Raw genomic sequence first — 22,641 nt, 5'->3', positions numbered from 1 at the left:
GGGGCCCCGGGGGGCCCCGGCCCGGGGGCGCCGCCGCGGTGCGCTGGCCGGGGCAGCCGTGCGCACAGAGCCTCGCGGGCTGCTCGGCGCGAGCTCTCTCACGCGTTTTATTGACAGATTAAGCCGCTTTTATCATTAATTTAAAAAGGTTCCATTAAAAAGTATCAAAATGGGGGGTGGGGGGGGGAGAAGGAGCTTCTCAGATTGGCCCCAAAGAGGTCGTTCTGGGACGTGGCTCTGAATCTTCCACGTTTATGTGAAAATTGCTGTCCCGCAAAGTTCCTTTCAGCCCGTCTTTTCTTCCAAGTTCTGTTGTTGGTTCCCTTTTCGCAGACTGTCATGCCAGTTCCAGTTGTTAGCAAAATTATACTGCAAGAAAGTGAGTACACAGGAAATCAAACAGGGCAGTAACTTAAAACTTCACTCAGTTACTTGTTACTTAACAAGGAGCGTTTACCTGGCAGTGAAGAAAATATCCAGTTTACACCCTAAATAGCAGTGATTGCTTTTGCTTTTTCCCTTTTTTAGCTCGTTTGCTTAGGCTACTGTAAGCATAGGCCTCTTACACTATAAGTATTTGATGTGGCAGCAAAGTCTTAAACACTGAGTAGAAATTAAGCTGATGATGACTCTCAAACTGTAGCTTGAAACAAACAGAGAAGACCCAGTTAATAAACAAATGATAATTCCTTGGAAAAAATAGTTCCAATGTTTTCTTAAATTTATTGATATCTGGATCCTGTGTTAATGACCTGCATAGAATAGAAATGGCAGTCTGTGAATTTTCTTCTGAAAAAGCAGAACAAGAAGGCTAAGTGAAAAATGGGGAAAAACAGAAATAAAATAGGATTCGTGGTTACCAGTGTGTTTTGGTGGTTTCATCAAAACAAAAACAAAACATTAGATGCTTCATAAATTAACAAAATGTAACCTCTCTGAAAATATAAAACTTCTGAAATAAGATTTGAAAATAAACAGTTCTAAGGCAAAAGAAAAAGATCCTTTAAAGAAACAAATGTAGTTTAATGCTCTTAGCTACATTTCACTTCCAGTATAATAAAATAAAAAAGCTCATGTGTGGGCTTAGGCCTAACTGATGATAAAAACTGTATGTGACAGCCAACAGGGAAACTGTCAGCTCTTGTGGGAGGCCTTTACCAAACTAAGTAAGGCTGAATACCAGTACTTGGCTAATGAAAATGAGGGAGCTGAACTTTGGTTGTTCTGGTCTTCCAAGTAGCCATTTCTAACACCTGCTTCATTGGTTATTTGCAGAAGCTTGTAGCTTTGGAGATGCGTGTGCCGTAAAGTAGTGCTTGCATTAAATACGCTTTATTACCAGTTATCAAACATTTAACATTGTATTAGAAGGTCTAAATATAAGGAAACCATGGATAGTAAATGCTTTGTTTTTCAGCTGTTGGGCAGAAAGATTCCACCGTTTCCTTTTTGGACAGCAATACGTGGGTGCTGGGCAGCACAGCAAGTGGTGGGATAGTCCAAAGACGCTGAAGTGACTGTTACAGTTTTGAGCTGAGTTTGTGCTGGAGAAGCCAGTGTCCCCCACGCTAACAGAAGAAACAGATCTTGAAGGACCAGCAAATATATTGTACTAATTAAATTCTGATATTTGTATGTCTTGTGTTTAGTAAACTGCATGAGCGTTTAGAGACCGCTCACCCAGATTGAATGCTTGTAGTTGCCTCTCTAGAAAGAACTTTGCCATAGTACTGTTAGGTGGTAAATGTACAGGGTTTTATGCTGATGGAGTTGCGTGTGTATTTTCAGAGTTGATACACATGTGAAGCAATCATATACATGTACCCATCCAACCTACTGCACATGGCATAGCTTGATTTCCTATATTTGAAACTAGTGGAGACGGTACTACAGAGGCAGTTTTTTTTAACAGTTGAGCAGGAAGGAATATGAGAAAAAGACCAAGGCAGTAGTAACTTCCTTACCTGTGATGTGCTTCATAATCAATACTAGAACAATGGTCGCAACAGAGCAGTGGTTACATGGTCACTCCTGTATTTGAAGACGGTTGTTGCAATCTTGAGTACTGTGAGAGCTGCTCTTTCAAAGTCATTATTTGCAATAAAAACCGGGTGTGGAACCATACTTTCTTCTTAAGAGAGCTGTACTACTTAAATTCCTGTGTAGCTGCTAGTCTGTGAGAAGAGCAGCCTGTGTGAAGTGTGGAAGGGTGGCAATGGGGTTGCACCTACAGTGATCCAGCTTCTGCTGGCAAAGCGGAGCCACTTTGTTAGTCCCTCTGTAACTCCATGCAGGTGCAGCTGGTTTGCAGGAGAAGAGGAGGGGGAAGAGAGAGCAAAGACTGAGGAGGAAGCAAACTTCTCTAAGTCCAGTCCTCCCTGAAACCTGGTAGTTTTTCTCTGCAGAACTTCAGTCTGGAGACTAGGTCTGTTGCCTAGCCAGCATGTAGGACCCAAAGCACGAATTCACATACGTGTGTTTGATGGCGAACCCGAGGAGTTGAGCAAGATCTGCAAAAACATTCAGCCCAACCTTCTGGTCCTGCAAACCTTGCTATGGGATCCGGCACCCTCAGCAAATGTGACTGTTATGGCAGCCTTAAAATAGAGACCAACACCGTGCAGGTGAAAAACCTGTGCAAGTCTAACGCAACAGCATAGGGCCAGATTCTGCTGTTGCTTAAAGCCATGGTATCCAATTCAAGGAGGGGAGGGGAGGATCTCTTATGTATAAGAAGGAACACAGGTTTGCTGGGGAGGTCAGCTCAAAACGTACAGAAAAACAATCATTTTGCATCTTTAACTAAAGCATTTCAGCTTAAGTATTAGGATGACAGTAAAAGTCCCTTTTAAAGTGGCTTAGTGAGGCTATCAGTAAGAATTGCAGCCTGACGTCACTATTTGTCCTTGAGTCTCTTTCTGGTTACCAAGGGTTTTGAGCCCAATAAAAGCATTCACAGTAAACTTAATGGAGATGAAAACCTGCTTTTGCGGCAGCTTCATATCAGCTTCATATCAGCTCCAGGGTGTACGAATAGGCCTGGAGGAGGAGGGAGATCAGAGTCTTTTTTTTTTTTTTTTTTTTTTTTTAATCACAGCAAAACCCCCTTGTGAACAGGGTAAAATTACAACTGAAGGGTCTTTTTTCCTTTCTTTCAACCAAACAAAAAATAATAGGACAAGTTGTACTAGAATCGATGCCTCTGTATGTATGTGTATGTTCTGGAATTTTTTTTTTTTTTTTTTTAATCATACACAAGGATACAAGAGCAACCTATGGCATAAGAGTAGCTGATTCTGCTCTTTTTCCTTTTATACTGGTAATAGGGTGAGTGTATGATTTCCAAGTCCCTGCATGGAGTTACTCCAGGGATGATCCTGCTTGGATGACAGGTAGATTTTTCAGCCTACTGTGCAGCACTGAGTTGCTGAGCCACTGCTTTGCACCTGAAGAATCTTGTCCTTACTTGTTTAAGGTTTGATATCTGATTTAAGTCTTTAAGTAGCTGTTGCCTGGATTGTATGAACTTGCTTCATGCTTCAGATGTGGGTACCCCAAAATGAAAGCTTATGCTGGGCTTCCATGCTGTGTTAATGTGCCACCAAAGGTTGTCTGCAGTCCTTGTAATTAGCACCTGCCACGTTGCTGGGGTTATCAGGTGTGTGTGTGGGGGGAAGTAATAAAAAAAATCACATTTGGGTTTTGTGCATCGTCAGCTAAACTCCTAGACAGCTAGTTTTAAAATTAGATTAGCAAGAGAAGTCTTTCACCTTCTAAAATGACTTACACTGTTATATCAAGTAGTTATAAACAAGTAAAATAAAATATTTTATTAGCTCTTTTATGCTGCGTCTGCAGTAAAAAATTGTAGGGTTTACATTTCTGACGCTGATAAAGTCTTTGAGGAGGTTATTTTATGCAGCTGTAAACCAAAGGTTACTTTTCAGTTTTTCTCTGAAAACTATAACAATTAAGATGTCGCACTTTGGTTCTCTAAGGTTAAATTCATAGGTGGTTCATTTCTTGTCATTTTAGCATAGCAACAGTTTAACTGCACTGTTCTGTCATCTGCTCTAGAAGCATATCTAATAGAAAGTGACCGTCTGGCTATTCAGAAGGGTGTCTTCAATAAGCTGAGAGAAGGTGAGGTAGATTGGACAAACAGGACTTAAATCTTAGGATTTTATTGATAAAGCAGTATTCATCTGTAGTATTGAAGCTCCAAATCACTGTTTTGCTATAACAAACATAAAGTAGGGGAATGCTCTGTTATATTCTTTTCTTCTCAGACAAGTGAAAAAATAAATCTTACAACAAGCTACACTGTTTCTATAGGTAGCTCCAAAAACGGAGCCGTAACAAATGTGAGCAAATCAGCAATATATTTTTGTAGTATTTTTTTGTAATATTTTAAATAGTTGAATTACTTAATAACCAGTTTATTTTATTTTATTTTAAAAAAGAACTCTGTCTTAAACTTCGTTCTCTCAATTGAGCCCCTATTGAGTACAAGCTTTTAGAAATATCCAGGCTCTTTGGTGGCAGCAGCTGGTTGTGCTGCCTGAGCCAGCTGTGGGAAGCAGCTAGCGATGTGCGATGGGCTTGCGGAAGTTGCGGCGCCTCTGCTGGCGATGGGCAGGAGCTCAGGCACTCCCTGAAGCTGCTGCTGTGTGTACAAGTGCAAGCATATGTATATGTAAAAGAAATACGTGAATATGATGTGAATATTGGAAATGCTGTCATCCTACATCTGCTATCTGCCATCTTTCCTCTGCAGTCCTGGTTTTAGTTCCTGTGACGTTTCCCAGAAGGACTTGCTGAAGGAGTTTTACCAGACTTAATGTAACCTTTCACTTCTGTTTTCAGGGACCCATTTTCTTCTCTCCTGTTTTGCTGTTACTCAGCAGACCGAGGCTGTTGTCACTTTCTGCGTTCCCTTTTCGCATTGGTTTACCTGGAGGAGTGTGACATCTGTGACATGCTATAGGCTTTAGCTGCAGCCAGCTGTATCAGCTGTGCCAGCTCTTTTTCTTTGGTACTCATGAGTAATGTGTGTATTTTATTCTTCCTCTCTATAATGCCATGTATCGTAGCTAGAGAGCAATGCTTGTATACAGCATCTATTCCACTGGAACAATTAACATCTTGTTTGTAGGGATTGAATTAAACCTCCTTTTCTATACTAGAGTAAAGTAACAAACACTATGCCTCTAAATCATGCTAACCGTTGTTTTGTCTTGTGTTAATTGTCAATTTTAAAAAATCCTTTCTAGGCCCTCCTTTTGGCTGGGGAATGAGACCTTGAAAGTACCTGCAGCACTCTTTGCCTTGAACAGAAGACGCCTGTGTGATCGCCTGCGACAGAATAAGGATGTCCAGGCAAATTCTGTTGTTCTGCTGCAGGGTGGGGAAGAAACCCAGAGATACTGTACTGACACCGGTATTTTGTTTCGCCAGGTAAGAGCTGAATCAAAATTTCAAATCAGTTAAGAAACCAGCCCTTGAATTGTGTGATTCTTAAGCTCTTTTTTAAAATATTATTTTCCCTTTATCTCAGAGGTGCGTGCACATTTGCATTACTTTGCTTCACTTAAATCAGTTAGCTTCTTTGTAACTTTGCCTCTTCAGCTTGGAGTTACTCTTACTCTTTCAGTGCTTTACTATGTAGGCTCATAATCTGTCTTAATGGGCCTAAATCTGTTCAAGAAATTACTGCCTGTCAGTGTTTAACATAAAGATAGAAACTTAATACTTCTTGTTTTTTTCAGTCCTGTCTGTCACAAAAAAATAACCTTTGTTCTGCAGTGCAATGTTACTGTTGATCTAAGGGCTAGAGATTAAATTAATTCACAGAGGAGTGTAAATAGTGTTTTCCACATAACAGGATGTATTTTAGAAGTTACCATGATGTATATTTTCAAACTGGACTCTTCTATAAGTACTTGTATGTTCTTATGTTACAGATAAGACTGAATAACTTGTTAATGTGATGCTAAATGCTTTTGTAGTCTTTGGAAAAGTTGGCATAACATAACTAATTGTGGCTCCTCCTGCAAGGTTGTGTGCTTTGCCTTGCCACTGCTCTGTTGAATGCTACAGTACTGCTTCATTTGTTTTGTTAATTTAACTGAACTGTTGTATGTTATGAAGAAACAAAAAGAATTCTGTCTTCTGATCTGGACAGTGCGTGTCTTAATGTAGGTATTGGTCTGCTTTTAGAGGAGATTAATTCACCTTTCAAGGTAACAGTGTATGTCTCTGTATACCACTCTTGTCTTTTTTACCCCATCCTTATGAAAATTCATCTCTGTGTTCTGTTAGGTGCTTTCTTTGTTTGCTTGTTCTTAATGCAGAATACCACTTGGCGAAGGGCTATTTTCGTTGCAGCTTCCCCTTCTCTGGAGAAAGTCAAGTCTTTGCTGCAGGACTCTGCCATCCCAACCCAATGAATCTGCACTCTGCTTTTGCCTTCTCCTCTCATGTAACACGATTGTTTCTTCCTGGTACTACTTGCCCTAATTCTAGTTTGGAGGAATATATTTTATTACATCGTATATATTTATTGTCCTGAGTCAAATGGTGTTTATTTCTTAGGATAGTTTATTAATCTCAGATCCTTTCCAGTTGCCAACAGAGGGATTTGCATTATTAAAACTAACTGTACTGAAATGCTTTAAATCTAACCCACTTCCTTCCCTTCCAAAAGCAAAAATGATCTCTTTCAAATACATGGAACTAGGAATTAGCATGTGCCGTACTGTATTTTTAGAGTTGGTGGAAATGAGGGTTTTCTTTTAAGAATGTATTTCATCTTAACCTAGGAATCTTACTTTCACTGGACTTTTGGAGTAACTGAAGCAGGCTGCTTTGGAGCAGTTGATGTTGATACTGGAAGATCCATACTCTTTGTTCCACAACTCCCTGAAAGCTATGCGGTTTGGATGGGAAAGTAAGACATACCTTTTTAACTGTGTTCTAACCTATCTGGGTATTTAATGTAATGTGACTGTTTGAACAGCTGAAATGCTATCTGATTTTTAATACCAGTTGTTTGTATGGTCTCCCATTCTTATCAATTGGTATTGATCTTATGATATCAAGTGGTATCCCCATTTGGTGATAGACAATACATTTAGAATTTAAATACTACTGTGGTATCCATGAAAGGAAGCTCAACCATAAAGGAAACCAGAAGTCCTCTGTTAAGACACAAAAGAAGGAAAACAGAAAAGCAGGCATTTTCAAGTTGATTTACCAGTTTGCACCCTTCTTAGCTAATGGGACTTTTTGAATGGAGAAAGGTAGTTTAGCCTCTTTGATCATACTTTTTTGATACAAGCTAACAGACTGTAAGAAAATGATTTTAATTCTTTGCTGTGAATATGCCATAAATATCTCTTTTTCAATCTGCACCAGTAGTAAATATTGCTCAGTGCCATAGCAGTGAAGGAATTGATTTATTTATGTGTTCATTTACTTTCTCAATCTTAATTATATTTATACCAACAAACTGTAATTTTTTTTTTGGTGTCTACATCATCTCAGAATATTGGATTACTTCTAATTTAATATTTTGAGTTCTGATTGCTCTATTTCTAATTGAAGCTATCACTTATTTTAATGCTAATTTGGGGAAAAGGAAACAGTTGCAACCAATCCCATATGCTGAACTGTGTCAGACCATATGGTAGGGCGTGGCTGCTGTCTTCTCGGGGAGTTTATGTGAATATTACTGTCTTAGACCCACCTTGGAACTGAAATTGTTTGTGATCACTTTAAAATGTGAATATTGCTATCTGAAATATTTCAGCTGAAAGCTGCACCTGTTTAGGAGGGTAGGTTCTGTTTAACTCCCACATGTACTCTCTAAACTCTGTTCCCTGGTGGTGGTTGTTTGCATTTATAGACAAAGCTTTTTCTTCCTCCTAGGTTCTCTTCTGCTAGTTCAAATCAGTTGTTTGCTACCCGCACTGATTATGCCTCATCTGAAAAGTCTTAAAAATATTATTGAGAATCCACTGTGTCATTTTGCATTTTCAAAGAAAATATTGTGTTATGTACAAATGGCAGCCTTTTTGATTTGTTGTGCAGCACTCATTATTGGTTCATTTATGGAATTTTAAGAGTGGGTAAAAATGGTTTATTGCCATTACCTCTTCTTGCAGAGTATAGTGAGGTAATTGTTTTTATCACAACATCTTTTCTTTCTAAATTCCCCTTGCCCTCCTGAATCCCTCTGTTACAGTCCTGTTTTCTTTTCTGTCAGCTGTGGTCATGTACTTTTTCTGCTTGTCAGAAAGAGGATGGATGAATAACTCATGTGTGAGTCAGTAGCAGTTCTGCTTCATAAGCTAGTTGGCAGGGGGTACTGCACAGTGCTAGCGATTGTATTCCTTCCCAGAAGACTCAATTTTAAGTCAAAATTAGCTTTGAAAGAAATGAGTTTGCCTTCCATCCTCTATTATTTATCTACTGTAGTGTGCCTTGAAAGTGCTTGTATGTGTGCCTGTGGAAGGTACTATCTACCCATTGAAGAAACCTTTTTTTAACACCAATGAAATACATGTCTATTTAGTTCCTTGTATGGTGTTTTGCAAGCTTGGTATCTTACAGAGCTCTACAGCTATTCTTGTAGTTCATAGTGCAGGGTGGGATTGATTTGTCTGGTGCTGATTCTGTTTTCTCTTCAAGGCAGATTGGAAATCTGCTGCTTAAATTTTGGTGGAAACAGATACTTTTAAAATTAATGCAGAAGGCTCTTTCCTACTACTGTATTACCAAATGATTTACTTATTATAATAAACTTGTATTGTTTTTGATAGACTGTTGCTCTTTCACATTTGAAACTAAACCCCTTCTTGTGCCTTGAAGGACGTATCTTTGGTTATGTTCAGAGACATCACTTAGGTAATGTGACAATCAGTGGTGTTAACCTTTTTCTCTTTAAATAATGCACAAGTGGGGCTTCTTTGCTTCTTTCAATTTTACAGTCTTATTTTGGCCAAAAACAATGAAGTATTTGAGAGCATTTGTTAGAGATGGGTAAAGCGTTACATTTTGGGGGGACTGTGAGCATTATAATTATTTTAATCTCACCAGCTACACCTCTGTTTTTACTGCTGTCTTTTGCTGGTCTTTAAACGAGTAAGCGTTGTCTGTAAGTGTAATATCAATTCAGGATTGAAATGATAACATTAAACTCTGATGGGTGTCTACCTCAGGAGAGGTAGAGAGTTAAAATACAGCCTGTAGATTTTAAAGAAATCTGATGGAACTGGAAGGGATAGAGTTTCTACAGTGAAGTTTAAGGATCAGATCTGAACATTGTGTTGTCACCTTAAATATTAAATGGGGATAGTATTTCAGAGGGTTCTTGACATGGAAATATTCAGTCACTGTAAAATACCGAGGTAGTGTTCCTTCAAGAAAAGCAAATGTTATCAGTAAAGGGCAGTGTTGCATGTTGAGGTGATGTCTGAGGACTGTAAAGAGGAGGTGAATGTGGAGTTGACAAGCATGCTGCCCTGGTCTGGGGTCTGCCAAAGACCAGCGCTCTGCAGTGCCCATGTTGAGGTGAGGAGCACTTCTCCAGGAGGGTCACTCTTCTTTGTCAGACTTCACCCTGAACGCGTGTACTCTAACGGTATGTACATACCTGTAAGACTAGGTAAGGCTACTTTTTAGTAGTCTTCGGAGCCACAGTAACCTTCTCAGTTTTAAAACTGAACAAATCCAGTGATACAAGATTATAAAGGCTTCAGAAACGTAATTATGTTGTGAATGTCCCACTTTCTCCACATGGTCTTATCTAGGCAAGTTTTAAAACTGAGGAAGGATTTAACTTAACTTACTGTTTAGACTACGTACTTTCACCAAAAGAAAAATTTTAGAATGGCAATGCAGAATTGTTATGAGCATCTCTGTAAGACTGGTGCCCCTATTTCTGTGTTAAAGGGATTGCACTGCATACAAATCAGTCAGTCTCTTTTTAAATTATGAGCCTGGGCAATTGCCCTGATGTCGGGCTAGTCCCTAGCTTAGCTGAAAAGGTTGCTCCAGCCAACACCTAAGAGAACCGTTTTGTCTAACTCTTGATTTGTAGCTCTTCCTCCAGGTTTGTGAGGCAGAAACAAAGACTTCTGCTGAATGGCTTAGAGTAGACTTTTGCTCTTCTGAAATATCTTTCCAGTCTTACTTTCTGAGCAAGAGTTTAAGAAACAAATCCAGTAATATAGGATTGTGAAGGCTTCAGAAGCATAATTATGTTGTGAATGCCCAGCTTTCTCCACATGGTCTTACCTAGGCAAGTTTGTGGTGCAAAGCCATTACTGATTGGTTTTATTCCTAGGAAGCAGTAAGTTGGTATGACTGCATGTCTTGCACAGAGACTTCAATTTCACTAATTAATGCTGCACCTGCCATTTACCTTCTTAATTATAAATGACAGAACTAGTCAGTGTGCTGATTAAAGATATTTTATAAAGTAAAACATACTGTACAGCAGCTGCTTTATGTGGAGCGGATGCCAAAATAACTTAATTGCCTTGCCACATAAAGAGCATTTTTAATGGAAAACAAAAATATTTTAACACTTTCATGCTCTAACTTTAGAAATATGTATTAAATGGGACAGAGAAATATTTATATGCCATTTCCTGTGTTTTCGTTAAAGACCTGCTGGGCTGATTAGTAATTATAACAGTATTAATCTAACATTGTATCAATTGTAAGTAACATTTTTTTCACCGGGAAGCTGATTGGAAGCTGTCTGTATTTACAAAGTTTAACCCTAGTGTGGCTCTTTGGGACCACAGTAATACACAATGAAATGCTTTACAAAGATTAATCTTTTCTTAGTGACCTAATGAGCAAGCTTCTTACAGATTATCCTCATTTTCTCAGTAGGTTACAGCCAAAAGCAACCTTTGGTTTTGGTGATTAAATTTGACTGACTTCAGCAAAGCTGAGAAGTTTTACTGCCTTTTGAAATGGTGCAAAAGTGTGGTTTTTCTTGCATACTCCTTTTGTAAGGCAGCTTCTCAGGCTTTCAAGGCTCTTAATTTTTTTTTTCTTTAGGCTGTATATGGCCATGATAATGAGTAGCATAGAAGCTAAGAAATCACTTTCTCAATTTCTTTTCCTTACAGGGGATCCATGAAATGTGACATTTGTATTCTGAATAATTGTGAATGGTAACTTATGTACCGCATGATATGTTTGTCTGGCTATGTGATGGTGGCTGAGACTGGTATGTTAATTAGTCTAAGGTTTTGGGTACAAGAAGTCAAGGTCAATGCAAGCTGAAATCTGAGACAACTCTTTTGAAGAGTAGTGGAGGTTTTTGGGGGGATGGTGGGAGATGTTGTAGGGTACAGAGTCTAAATCACCATAATTGCTTTTCTTGATGCAGATTTTTCAGAAATGCAGGAAGTTTTCCAAATGAGCTTTACTGATGTTGTGTATGTGGGCCCCTCTTCTCTGTAACATGCTTTAGGGCTGTGTATTCAAATAGTATTCTCTAGAGTGGTTTTACCGTCTAAACCAAAAACCCATCTGCCTTGTCATTCCGTGATATTTTTTCCTGCACTTTTCTCTGAAGTTTAGTTGGCGTTTTCTTCTTCCATGTGTATCAGTTTGATCTCTTCCCATCCTTTATTTCTTCCCCCTCCCCACTGAATCTTTGTTTTACTATTAAAAAAAACAAAACAGTTTTAAATTCCTTTAGGTCATCTTACTACTGTTTTGTACCAACTGGCAATTGCAATTTATCTGCAAAGATTGTTACCACCTGCAAATGCCATCTGTGGATCTCATGAACATATTCAGTCCTGCTTCTATTTCTGAATAACATCAGAACTAATTTCTGTCTTTGCAGTATCCCACTAATCAAGACTTGCAGTCCATTGCTGTTTATCATTTTAACTTCTGAAAGCATCAGTCTAAATTAATACAGCATTTGTCAATGGGTAGTTGGTGGGTTTCCCAGTCCTTAAAAAGCTCATCTTTTTATTTATTTATTTTTATTTATTTTCCAGTTTAGACTCTTCACTTTTTTATTATGATTAGTTATTGGGTTTCAGGTCACATCCTGGTGTTCCTGTCCAAGCCAATTTGAGTTGATTTGTGAGAGTAAGATTCTTCAGAGAGTTTTTTATCAAATGTTTTACTATTATTTAGATAGTACATCTGTTGCTTTACCCTTCATCCAATCTTTTCAAAACTCTGTACAATAAAGCTGATTGCATTTGACTGATGAGACTTATTCTGTGTAATTCCCCATGCTGCGTGTTTTCCATGATTCCATTTTCCTCCATAATACAGTGATTTCCATTTCTTGTCTCCCCTTCGTTTATTATGGTATTTCTCTTGTGATAAAAATTATTTTTATAGAATAATTAGTGTCTGCATTGCTCTTACCACTTTACTGATGATTGTTTTTCCCAAAACTGTGCTACTTTAATGTTCCGATTTCTCAAATTATCCATGATACAGCATCTTTATTGGTTTAGTAAGTGTCTCAGTGTTCCAGCTGTCCAAAAGCCTTGTTAGTCCAAGTTGAATGTGTATTTTTAATCACTTTTAATTCAATAATTATTTTTATAGTTCTTTGCTTTCTGCCTGCTTAAGTTTCTTTGTATTCTGTGTTGAGAACATTTTAAAAAATAGTAGTAACTTATAACAGTCCACTGATTTATAATCTCCATCAGCGTACACCTGAAGCTGGATGCACAATTTGGCAATTTTAGTAAGCGTTAAAGTGCTTTTTCCCTTCTCCTCCTTTTAATTCAGTGCTAGGTAATTCTGCTTAATGATGCTGCACCACAGGTTTTTAATATTCAGATGTGGCTTTAAACCGCAGCATGAGAAAGTACAGTCTTGCCTATGCTCGTCTCAGGCCTGTGGTAGGGCGAATGTTGGTAACCCTCACCAGGCGTTTCTTATTTTACACTTTAATGCACTAGCAGGAGTACCAAGTTCGGTGGAATAAACTCCTGATTACATTTTGGAGTATTAGAGAATCCAGGTTTCATTCCAAGCAGGCATGCCATCTGTCTTTCCTCCACGGATTCGGATGCTGCTGTTAGGAAGGTAAGCTGCAGCTAAGAAATGCCCTTTCCAGGCTTTTCCAGGCAGGCTCTGCCAAGGCTCTGCATCCCTGCTCTATCGTTGAACGTGTGGCTGCCTGGTTTGGGTGCAAAGCTCCTCTTCTTGTAGGCCTGAATTGGGGAAGGCACTTCAAGCTGCAAAAAACCCTTAGGAGAAGTAACTACAGTGGTACCTCAGCTCTTCCACTTTTTAAATTCTGTGTTCTCAGCTGTTGCTGTTGACTGTTTTCTTGAGGTTTTGTATCCCCTGCTACCTATGCTGTATCCGTCTTTGCGTACTCTCGCTTTCAGTCTTTCAGGAATGACTCTTTGAAAGAGTATTGCCTGTGTAGAGCTATGTTGAGAGAAATGTACAAAGACTGAAAGAAAACACACGGTTTTATTAAAGCAGGATAGGGAGAAGTGTAACAAATATTAACCTCTCAAGATCTGAATGTGAGTGAACAACAGGCATATTCTGTTTTATTTGCTCAGTACCCCTTTGTCCCGAAGGTGTCTGAGCTCCGAGTGCCGGATGTTTGGCTCTGCCCCTGCTCCCAGGTGGTGCCAGGTCCTGTCCATCCTGCAGGGGTGATGTAGCCTGGAGGTTGGACGCTGTTTGCAGGGTTAAGTTCTGCCTTTTCATTGTGTCCAATGAATTTTTATGACAAGTTCCTTTAATTTCTTTGTGGTTTAGTTTTCTTTCAGAGTTGTAAGATAGGAATAATGTCATCCCTTTCTTAAAGCTGCTCGGGTCATCTTACGCAGCTATTAAGTCAGTACCACGTCCTTTCAAGCTATTAACAATTAATATGAGGGATACAGGATGTGCTGCACATGTTCCAGAGCTTGCTGTAATACTTTTATGTGTGGGGCATAAAATATTGCTGTTTTTCTCAATATAGGCATTTTTCCGAAGTAAAAGCAGAGCATCTGCTATTGGCAGGTTCAGTATATAACTCTGTCAGTGAAGAAGCATGAATTAAGACCAACATTTAACATGGAGTGGAGCACTGTTACTATATAGGCACCTAGAAGTTGTACTTACCTTCTTAGCCATTATAATTCCTGTTTTGCCTTCTTTTTTTTGGTGTGGATTCCTAGTGAGTATTTGCTAGCAGTGTTAAGCTATGGGGAATCTTTCAGGGATTTCAGTATGTATAAATATCCTTGGCTATAGCTTTTTCCTCACCTGGTATAGAGCCCTTCTTTCCAAGAAAGCGTTCTGTTTGCGGAAAAAAACAAAATGCAAGTTATCATATTGCAAGTTTTTTGTGTTTTTGTTTTTTTTTGGATAGCTTTTGCTTGTATCTCTTAAATATGTCATCGAGGCATTGCCTCTTGAGATAGGATATACAGAAAGCCTGATGAACATTTCTTGAGAGTGCCAGTGATGGGAATAGCTGAACAGGAAGAGTGAGAGAGTGAGACTGTTTATTTAAAGTAAATCAAGCAGTTTGGAGTTTGGCCTTTATTAGGGAGAACCTTGAGAGTCTCCTTAACACTGCATTTCTGATTTCATAAGTCCACCAGTCCATATTTTGTTCCTAGTTATTGTGCTTTTGTGTAATCTGTTTGGACAATTGGGAAGCCCAGTATTGTGTATCGTGCATGTGGGTGCCACCGTTCCGACACTTTGCAAGATGTGGCTTCAACTGCAGCCTTGGTTGCCTTCTTTCAGTCAAAGCAGCTTGAGTCTTGATCTTCAGTTCAATTTCTTTTGAATTATGTTATTTTCTTGAAATCCATCTTGCTCTGGACTCTATCAGAAGGAACAAGGGAAAAGAAGCATACTTGTCTGCAGGTACTTCTGTCTTTCAAAGGATCAAACAGAAATCTAGAAAAACATTACATTAGTCAAAACACATGTGCTGGAGGCAGCCAGTGTTGCCAGCAAGCCCTTTTGTACTGTTTTATATTTCAAATCTAACTTCGTGTCTTTTAATCTTCTTGTCTGAGAGAGAGTGAAATTCCTTATCAGTATATAGGTGATTGCATTTTTGGCGGCAAAGTCAGAAACATCTGCTAACATCTTGTAAAACCTCCTGTGTTGCTCTTTCTAGTAGCTCTGGACACCCTCTTGCTTAGTTAATGCTTTGCCATCTGTTAACCTGATGATATTATGATGAGAAGGGAGTATATTGGTGAATTTTTGACAGCATTAAAACATGGCTTTTGTATCCTTTTTCCTCCTTCAGTTCTACATGGTTTGCTGATGTATTTCTCTTCCTGTAGTTTAGTTGTTGCCAGGGTTCTTATACTGTGTGTAAAGTCTCACTGAAACTTTTGCTTTGTTTTAAGCCCGACCTATTAAGGTCTGAAGAACAGGTTGTTACCATTTGGGGCTTCAGTTTTTGAAAACGATGCTTGTCCAGTTTGCTCTCTGTGCACGTGTTTCTTCTCACGCGTAAGTGTATCTACAGCCCTGGAAAGCAGGGAAAATGCTGTGTAACTCGTGCAATGACTTGCTAGCTGTAAGCGTGTGCATACCCCAGTGCTGCGTTTAGGCACAACATGCAGGCTAAGGTATGCATGTACTTTGCTTAGGAGAAACTATTTGCTTTAGAGAAAGTGATTTTGCCATAAAATGGTGGATTATATCTGTTACTCCAGACATGAAAGTTAAGATGGAATGGAGGAAACAATACTGTTGTAAATTATAGTACACTTTCCCCCTGAAAGCCAAAAGCTTTGATAGTAAAATTTGCTAGTTTTACCTTTTCTGTCTCACCACATTAAGAATCTTCTTGTTCACATTTGCTGATAAGAGCTTTGACGGTTTCTCATGCCTTTGTGACAGCAATAAACATAATGAGTGCAGGACCCTTTAAGAGAGCACTGTACACTGAACGTTTTCTGGTACAACATGTTTTGCTTTAGGCTTTATCATGAATAGTGTCTTTGATACTTGCCTATTCTGTTTTTGTTTCAGCTATGTTAATTTTTACTTTTAATTACTACTTGTAATAATATCACTTTCCGGTAATGGAGGCTGTGAATCTGAAAGCCTAACATATAATAAGTAGCGGACAAGACTACATTTTAATCACATTAGGCAGTCTTTAGTATGGCATGTCTTGCTTTGCATCAGAGCTTGCTGTCTTCCTCCTTGACATATTAATAGATTCTCAAAATAGTTGCTGACTTTCATTTAGATGGTGCTACTGATCCTTTTTAAAAGTACATAAAATGAATGTCAGTGGTGTTTTTGGCTGAAGACAGATCTCAGTGATTGGAAATTGCAGGTGATTCTCATTATTTGGCTCTAGTACATGCTCATTGATAGCGCACGTGGTCAGACAGCCTGCAATACTACTTTGCTGTCTATATAGGGTGGTATTAATTTAATGTCTTCCTTTTGCAGGTGAATTGTTATCTGACATTTAAGCCTGTGTTAGTATACACCACTTGCTTTCTTTTGTGGTATAACAGTGCAATAAAGCACCGTTCTTTAAGAATAACTTCAAAACACAAACAAGGCCAGATCTGAAGACAAAGGAATTCTGTAAAGCTATTCAAACCTTAATGTTACTCACTTGTTATAAATTATGTTGATGTAAAGCTACTTTTTATATCAGTTTTCATTAACCTTTACTTTTTCTTCCTCAGAAATGTTGAACTGTTTTTTTTCATAATGTAAAAATAAAAAAAACGCTGTAATACATACAAGCTTTCTGGCAGTTCTCGTGTGTCTGCCTGGTTAGACAAGCTGATTGCAAGAGAACTGAGCTAACAGGGAGTTCAGATGGGTCCCGAGTGCACAAGGGAGCAAACTTAAGGCTAGGGATTAGTAAAACATGAGAGAGAAAGCAAAACTGTCCATTCTAATTCAAACAACTTGTGCTAGTAGGTAGAAATGGCACGACTGCCATTTGTGCATAGTTATTGATGTAAGCATTCAATAAAGTATTTTCATTCTATGTTTGAGGGGAAAGAAAAATGTGCAAAGCTAATGTGATGAGCTAATTCCTATTCCAGTAGTAAACCTGCTACAGGTAATGTGTTTGTCCACATATTTTATAAGAATTGACAAAAGGGGTCTCCAGCCTGCTGTAAGAGTTTGAGCAGAGAGCACAAGGAAGATCTTGTTAGCAAAATCGAGCAGCAGGGCAGGCAACAATATCAAATGTCTGGAAATCAAAGCATCTAGAAATCAAACTAAAAATCAAATACATGTGCTTATTCTGATCTCTCATGTTTTTTATGGCCTATAAGTTGATAGCAGATATTGTAGGAAGTGCAAGGTATGTGAAAATAGCACTGACATTAAGACATGCCCATGAAGGGTATAGGGGAATTGCTTGCATCACGTTCCAATTCAGTGGACTTTTTGTTAGGGAAAATGGCTTTTACCAGACTGGTGCAAAACCGACTGATATAGCAAACAGTGGCTTTTTGTTGTTAACAGGAGTGCAGAAAACTAAAGCTTTTTGCTTAACCTGTGTTGTGGGGAGGGAGGAATCCTGTACAGCTTTTAGAGGAGACAATTCGGAAGGCTTGCTACACTTCAGGAAACTTGGAATCGCCTGTGGTTCATGTGCTCTGCTAAAGGTGCTCCTTTCATTTCTGAGGTATATACGTATATGCATATATATATATATATATATATATATACACACACATATGCATGTGTGTGTCTTGAATTCTTTAGTAGCAAAATAAGCCTTCTGGGTGAAGATGACCTTACAAAAACATGTTATTAACTCCAATCCAAGCATGCATCATAGTTAGCTGAAATTTTCAATGCTCACAGGTAGTCTTTATGAGTATGTGCTTTGCCTGCACTTGCAGACATTTTTGACTAATGTTGCAGTCTCAGGTATTACATGATCCACATTTCCCCAGCTCATTGTTGGTCTAAATATTTAGACTGCAGAGACTGAAATGAATTGATTCTTTGTGCATGTCCCTACCCTGCTTACTGTACCTGCCTAGGATATTCAGACATACTCAGATTCCCAAGTAATTGTTGTTTATGCTGTAAATTTATGTTTGCAGCCACATATTACAAAAGAAGACAAAACCCAATATTTGGAGATTGACGAGAAGTGCTAAGCAGTAAATGTGGAGTGAATGAGTCTAATGTTTTTAATCAGAAGAAGGCGAATAATTACAAATAAATATTCCTTTGCATCCCAGTCTGTAGCATTTTATTTAAGGTTTCTTTAGTTCAACCTGCTGCTGGGCTGCTTTTATAGCTGACTTTTTATTATAGAGTGACGTGGTGTACTTGGCTGACAAAGTGACATTTAAATGACTTTTCTGTAATTAGCATTAAAAACCTGGAAAAAATAACTACTATTTGATTTTTTTTTTTTTGTCTCTGCTCTTTTAAAAAACTAGAGTTCAAAATGTTAGAAAGGAAACTTTTAAACTTTTCCATTCTTTATGAAATAAGTGTCTGTTTGCATAGCAAATGTTTTGAAATTGGTCCCAACTAGAATTTTTCAACTTTTGTAGTGAAAATACCATTAACAATATTTTTTCCAGTGGAAATAGTTTTTCATCCTAGGTAATGCAATATGATAAATAATATTGGGATTTCAGAACTCCAACTGAAATACTGAGGAAAAAATAAATTTAGCTACTGAAAGAAAAGCTGAATTTCACTTTAAACTTGATCTGCTGTAAAGAACTAAAAACTGCAACTCTGTCCTAGAAGCATTAAGAAATGCAAATACAAAGCAGCCAGTAGGAATAAGTTGTCATATATTGAAGATGGCTTGGAAAAATGTTTAGATGCAACTGAAAGCATATACATGTGAATGTGTATCAGTATTTAGGTTACAAATATATTAGGAGCTGGCTTAGGTGCCTTTCTTTCAGGAATAGCTATCAGCGGTTATGAATCTAAATCACAAATGCCAAAGAAAAGTTGTGAACAGAATTTATCTCGTTTGTACCTCTCTTCTGAATGCAGTTCTGAAAACGAAAACACTGTTTTATCATGTTAGTGTTTCTAGGCTCTTGCTCCAGAGTCCTTTAGAATACAGAGATGTTGCCTAATGGAATTCTTACAGTAATGTCAAATTTGTACAAATCTCTTAAGATTTGCTGCTGTGAATTCTTGTGCAATGTAATGAACAACAGTTTTGAAATGGTTTTAGACAATGCAACCAAGTTTTTGTTGGGTTTAAAGATTGAAATGCAGTGTAGTTAGTAAAATATTGCTAAAAATGTGAGGTTTGAGTTTTGTCCAACTACATAAAAGCTTAAAAAAATATGTTTTGGTATGTTTATAGATAAGCTTTCAGAGCTGTTTAACTTACTGGTGTATAAACAGAGAATTAGGTATTTTATGCCTCTGAAGGGTTGAGTTGAAATGAGGTCCAGCCATAATACTTGGTCTGTCAAAGCTGGCAACAAAATCTGCACTGCAGTAACTAGGTTGTGGTTTTGTTCAGCCTCTTGCTTTCTCAACATGATGTTGCATACCACTGTGAATTTAGTTGAACCTTTGAATCTTCTCTTAAAAATGTAGCTTTGCATCTTTAGGCCACCTTTAGCCTTTCTCAACTGCTAAGAAAAGCCTGAGAGTAAGAAACCAAGTGAGCTGGATCAGGTAGAAGAAGGTGGAAAAGGGGAGAGTGTGAAGAAAGCATCAGCGGGCTGTAAGCTGCTTTGGTGTCTGACCCAAAATAACGTAGGCTTTTTCACTGAATGGGAAAGTGTGATGAGTGCTGGGTGGGGAACCAGAATCAGTCTCCTGTGTCGTGGCTCCTTTGGTGGCAAAAAGAGAGACTGTATTCTGGTAAATAAATAGAAGCACTGGACTCTTAATTTTTCTTTCTAACTACCATAAACTATGAGATTCCAAATTTTTGGCTAGCCACTTGGGTCACAGAGCACTTGGGCATGATGTATTTGCTGCGGTTCCAGGAGTTCGAAATTGCTTATTCCATTATGAGATGAAACATGACTTCCCCTCTTCTGGTGGTTAAATACTGAAATGATTTGGAACCAACACTAATATTTGTTAAGCTGAGCTATAAAACTATGTGGAAAGGAGACTGAGCCTTTTGAGGGTTGGAGTGTACTATTCTCTGTAGGATTCCTCAAATTTATATTGCCCAGGAATCTAAAAATTTTTGCACAAAAAAAATTTTTTTTAAAAGCCTGTAAAAGTAGGCTATTGCTCTTGTTCAAATCTGTTAAGAATGTTAATTTTTTGGGTAGGTAAGGAGAGACATGATTCAATAATACTTGGGATCATATCTTCCACTTGGGTAATCCTTCTAATTAATTTATGACTTGCTGTGGTTTTTTTTGCTTGTAGTCTCTGCAGTGATTAATCAGAATTTTGAAACTGGCAGCCCATACCAGCATCACAAAAGACAAAGTTAAAAATTGTAACCAATTAACCTATTCTACCTGCCTGAGATTCATTTGTAGTCGTTTGCAGAGAAAAGTACTCCTTATCTGTGTAAAGTATCAAATGTTCTTGAAATTACCGTAATTGAATATAACTTTTGATTTTCATGATGCCAGTGAGCATCTTGTGGAAGGTATCGTTCCCCGTGACAGTGATGGTCAGTGCTAGGCTTTAGCTTGTTTTACATTTAAATTGGATAGAAATGAATGCTGAATCCTGTCTCTGTTAAGGAACTCGTTCTTTTTTTCCCATAACAACTATGTTAATGCACAAGAACCTTTCATGATTCACACTAAACTGGGAGCGGAGGTGCGGGTAACAGCCAGAATGCATCCCTGTGGTCACCTTGGGGTGAATTTCCTCCGACCAGAGGACGTTCTTCAGGCTCCAGCCTAGCTTACTCATGGTCCCTTAGATCTTGTGCCATTGTTGTCTGCTCTGTTTAAATAGTTGGCGTTTCTCTCTTGTGCGCTCCTCTCCTCTCCTGCTTTCTCTGAACAGTTCTCGGGATGTGGGGTGGTCCCTGCTGAGATGAATGTTGTTGCCACAGTATCCGCTGATAGATAACTCACATGCAATATGGAGTCATACCTTGCAAATGAAGCAAAATGCACGGAATACTCCAAAATGCAGCTCTTCTGGCCACTTTTTTTCCTGTTTTCTTTCATCTGAGGAAGGGTGCGGGCTGGGTGTTGTTTTTCTTTTGAGATTACATTTTCAGAATTGCACTGATTGTGTTTGTATATGTTTTGGGGGGCTAGAGACTGGCATCAAAGAATAAATTCTCGTGAATGATCAGCTGGAAGCAGATCTTTCACATGACCCAAATTCCTGCATTCTTGTTGCATAACAGGAGGCTCTGGTTAGGCGTTTGGGGAGAAAGAGGCAGAAGTGATTTCACTTCAGACATGTGAAATTGCACAGCCTGCTACTTTACAGGAGTGGCGCTTTGGCCGGAGGAGTGCAGACTGCTGGGAACGTGTCCCAGCAGTCGCTCTGGTCCTCGGCCGGCTCCCCGCTCGCGTCAGAGGGTCACGTCAGGGGAGAGCCTCCCGCAGCGAGGGGCTGCAGAGCAGGAAATGAATGTTTTGCTACTTCTCTGGACTTAACACAGGGCAAACTGGTCTTTTGCTGTTTCCACATCTTCCATATGGTGAGGTGAAAAGTTGCACACAAATGGCATGGCTAAATTCTTTAACACAATCATTTTGTGGAAAGGAAAAGCAGAAAACTTTCATTTAGGAGGAGATCGTGAAATCTAAGTATCAAGCATGGTCCAGATTAAAGCATAGTGATCTTCTAACTGTGGTAACTTTCTGTGTAATCTACTAAATGGAGAAATGGAATCAAGAATAAGATTATTAAAGCATTCTGTATATCTGATTTCATTACTGTGATAGCAGAGGGCATTTTTTCATTGTCTGCGGCCTTAAACTATTGAATATTACAGCAAAGCTAAAACCAAATGTTTCTTTCTGTTGCTTTCCAAAGGATTCATCCCCCTGAATACTTCAAGAAGAAATATGCTGTGGATGAAGTTCACTATGTAACCAAGGTGAGTAGTTTGTGTCTCTGAATATTTTTCTATGAATCCAAAATTAATATGTGACTGTGATTTTGTTCATCTACGTACTGGGTGTTTCCTGACTGTGCGGGTTTTCTTGTTTTCTTTTCTTTTCTTTTTTTTTTGAATACTGGAAAACATACTTCATTCTTATAAAAACACTCCTGATTTTAAAAATTAAAAAAACTAAAGTGCTGCCATTTTGAGCTGAACACTAAGGTCTTATTCCAAAGACCTTCTCGTAAACATGTTCTGTGCTTCATGAGATCTTTCAATCCTTATCTTCATCTTGAGAGTTTAAGGGAATATCTATAAGCAGAAATGCATTGCTAAATACGTTTTTTGCAATGTGTGGTGATTTGAGGAAATTGCAGTCCAGAAGTGACACATCCTAGCTCTGCCTGGGAGCCTATGCTTATTTTATACCTCCAAACAGCTACGAGATATGGCTGCCTGCCTTACTCTTATTTTGAATCATTGTAATATTTGAATAAGCACATTCACATTTCTAAATGTAAGTATGACTTGCTTAGTTAGGTTTCTCATTTTGTTTTTGAGCAGATGTTTATATAATTATGCACCTGGCCAGTTATCTTTTTTTTTTTTTTTTTTTTTTTTTT

The 22,641-nt window shown here is 38.5% G+C and overlaps 1 protein-coding gene across 2 annotated transcripts in view; it reads left to right on the top strand.

Annotated features, from left to right (window-relative positions):
• The first annotated feature begins 1,411 nt into the window (after window positions 1-1,411).
• The window catches only part of PEPD (peptidase D), a 143,477-nt gene continuing 122,247 nt past the window's right edge, over window positions 1,412-22,641 (top strand). Inside the window, exons 1-4 of one of the 2 annotated variants that reach the window (XM_026059308.1) lie at window positions 1,412-1,609; window positions 5,274-5,457; window positions 6,822-6,949; window positions 21,949-22,012. In XM_026059308.1, coding sequence (XP_025915093.1) covers window positions 6,942-6,949; window positions 21,949-22,012 — 72 coding nt within the window. In that variant the 5' untranslated portion in view covers window positions 1,412-1,609; window positions 5,274-5,457; window positions 6,822-6,941. Of the gene's footprint in view, window positions 1,610-5,273; window positions 5,458-6,821; window positions 6,950-21,948; window positions 22,013-22,641 lie in introns of those variants that run through there. The other variant, XM_026059317.1, reaches the window with a different exon arrangement.

Source organism: Apteryx rowi, unplaced genomic scaffold (assembly GCF_003343035.1).
Source record: "Apteryx rowi isolate R43461 unplaced genomic scaffold, aptRow1 scaffold_1, whole genome shotgun sequence".
In the NCBI taxonomy this organism is placed as follows: domain Eukaryota; kingdom Metazoa; phylum Chordata; class Aves; order Apterygiformes; family Apterygidae; genus Apteryx; species Apteryx rowi.
The sequence above is the reverse complement of the archived record's forward strand: the minus strand, read 5'-3'. Positions and strand labels throughout refer to the sequence as shown.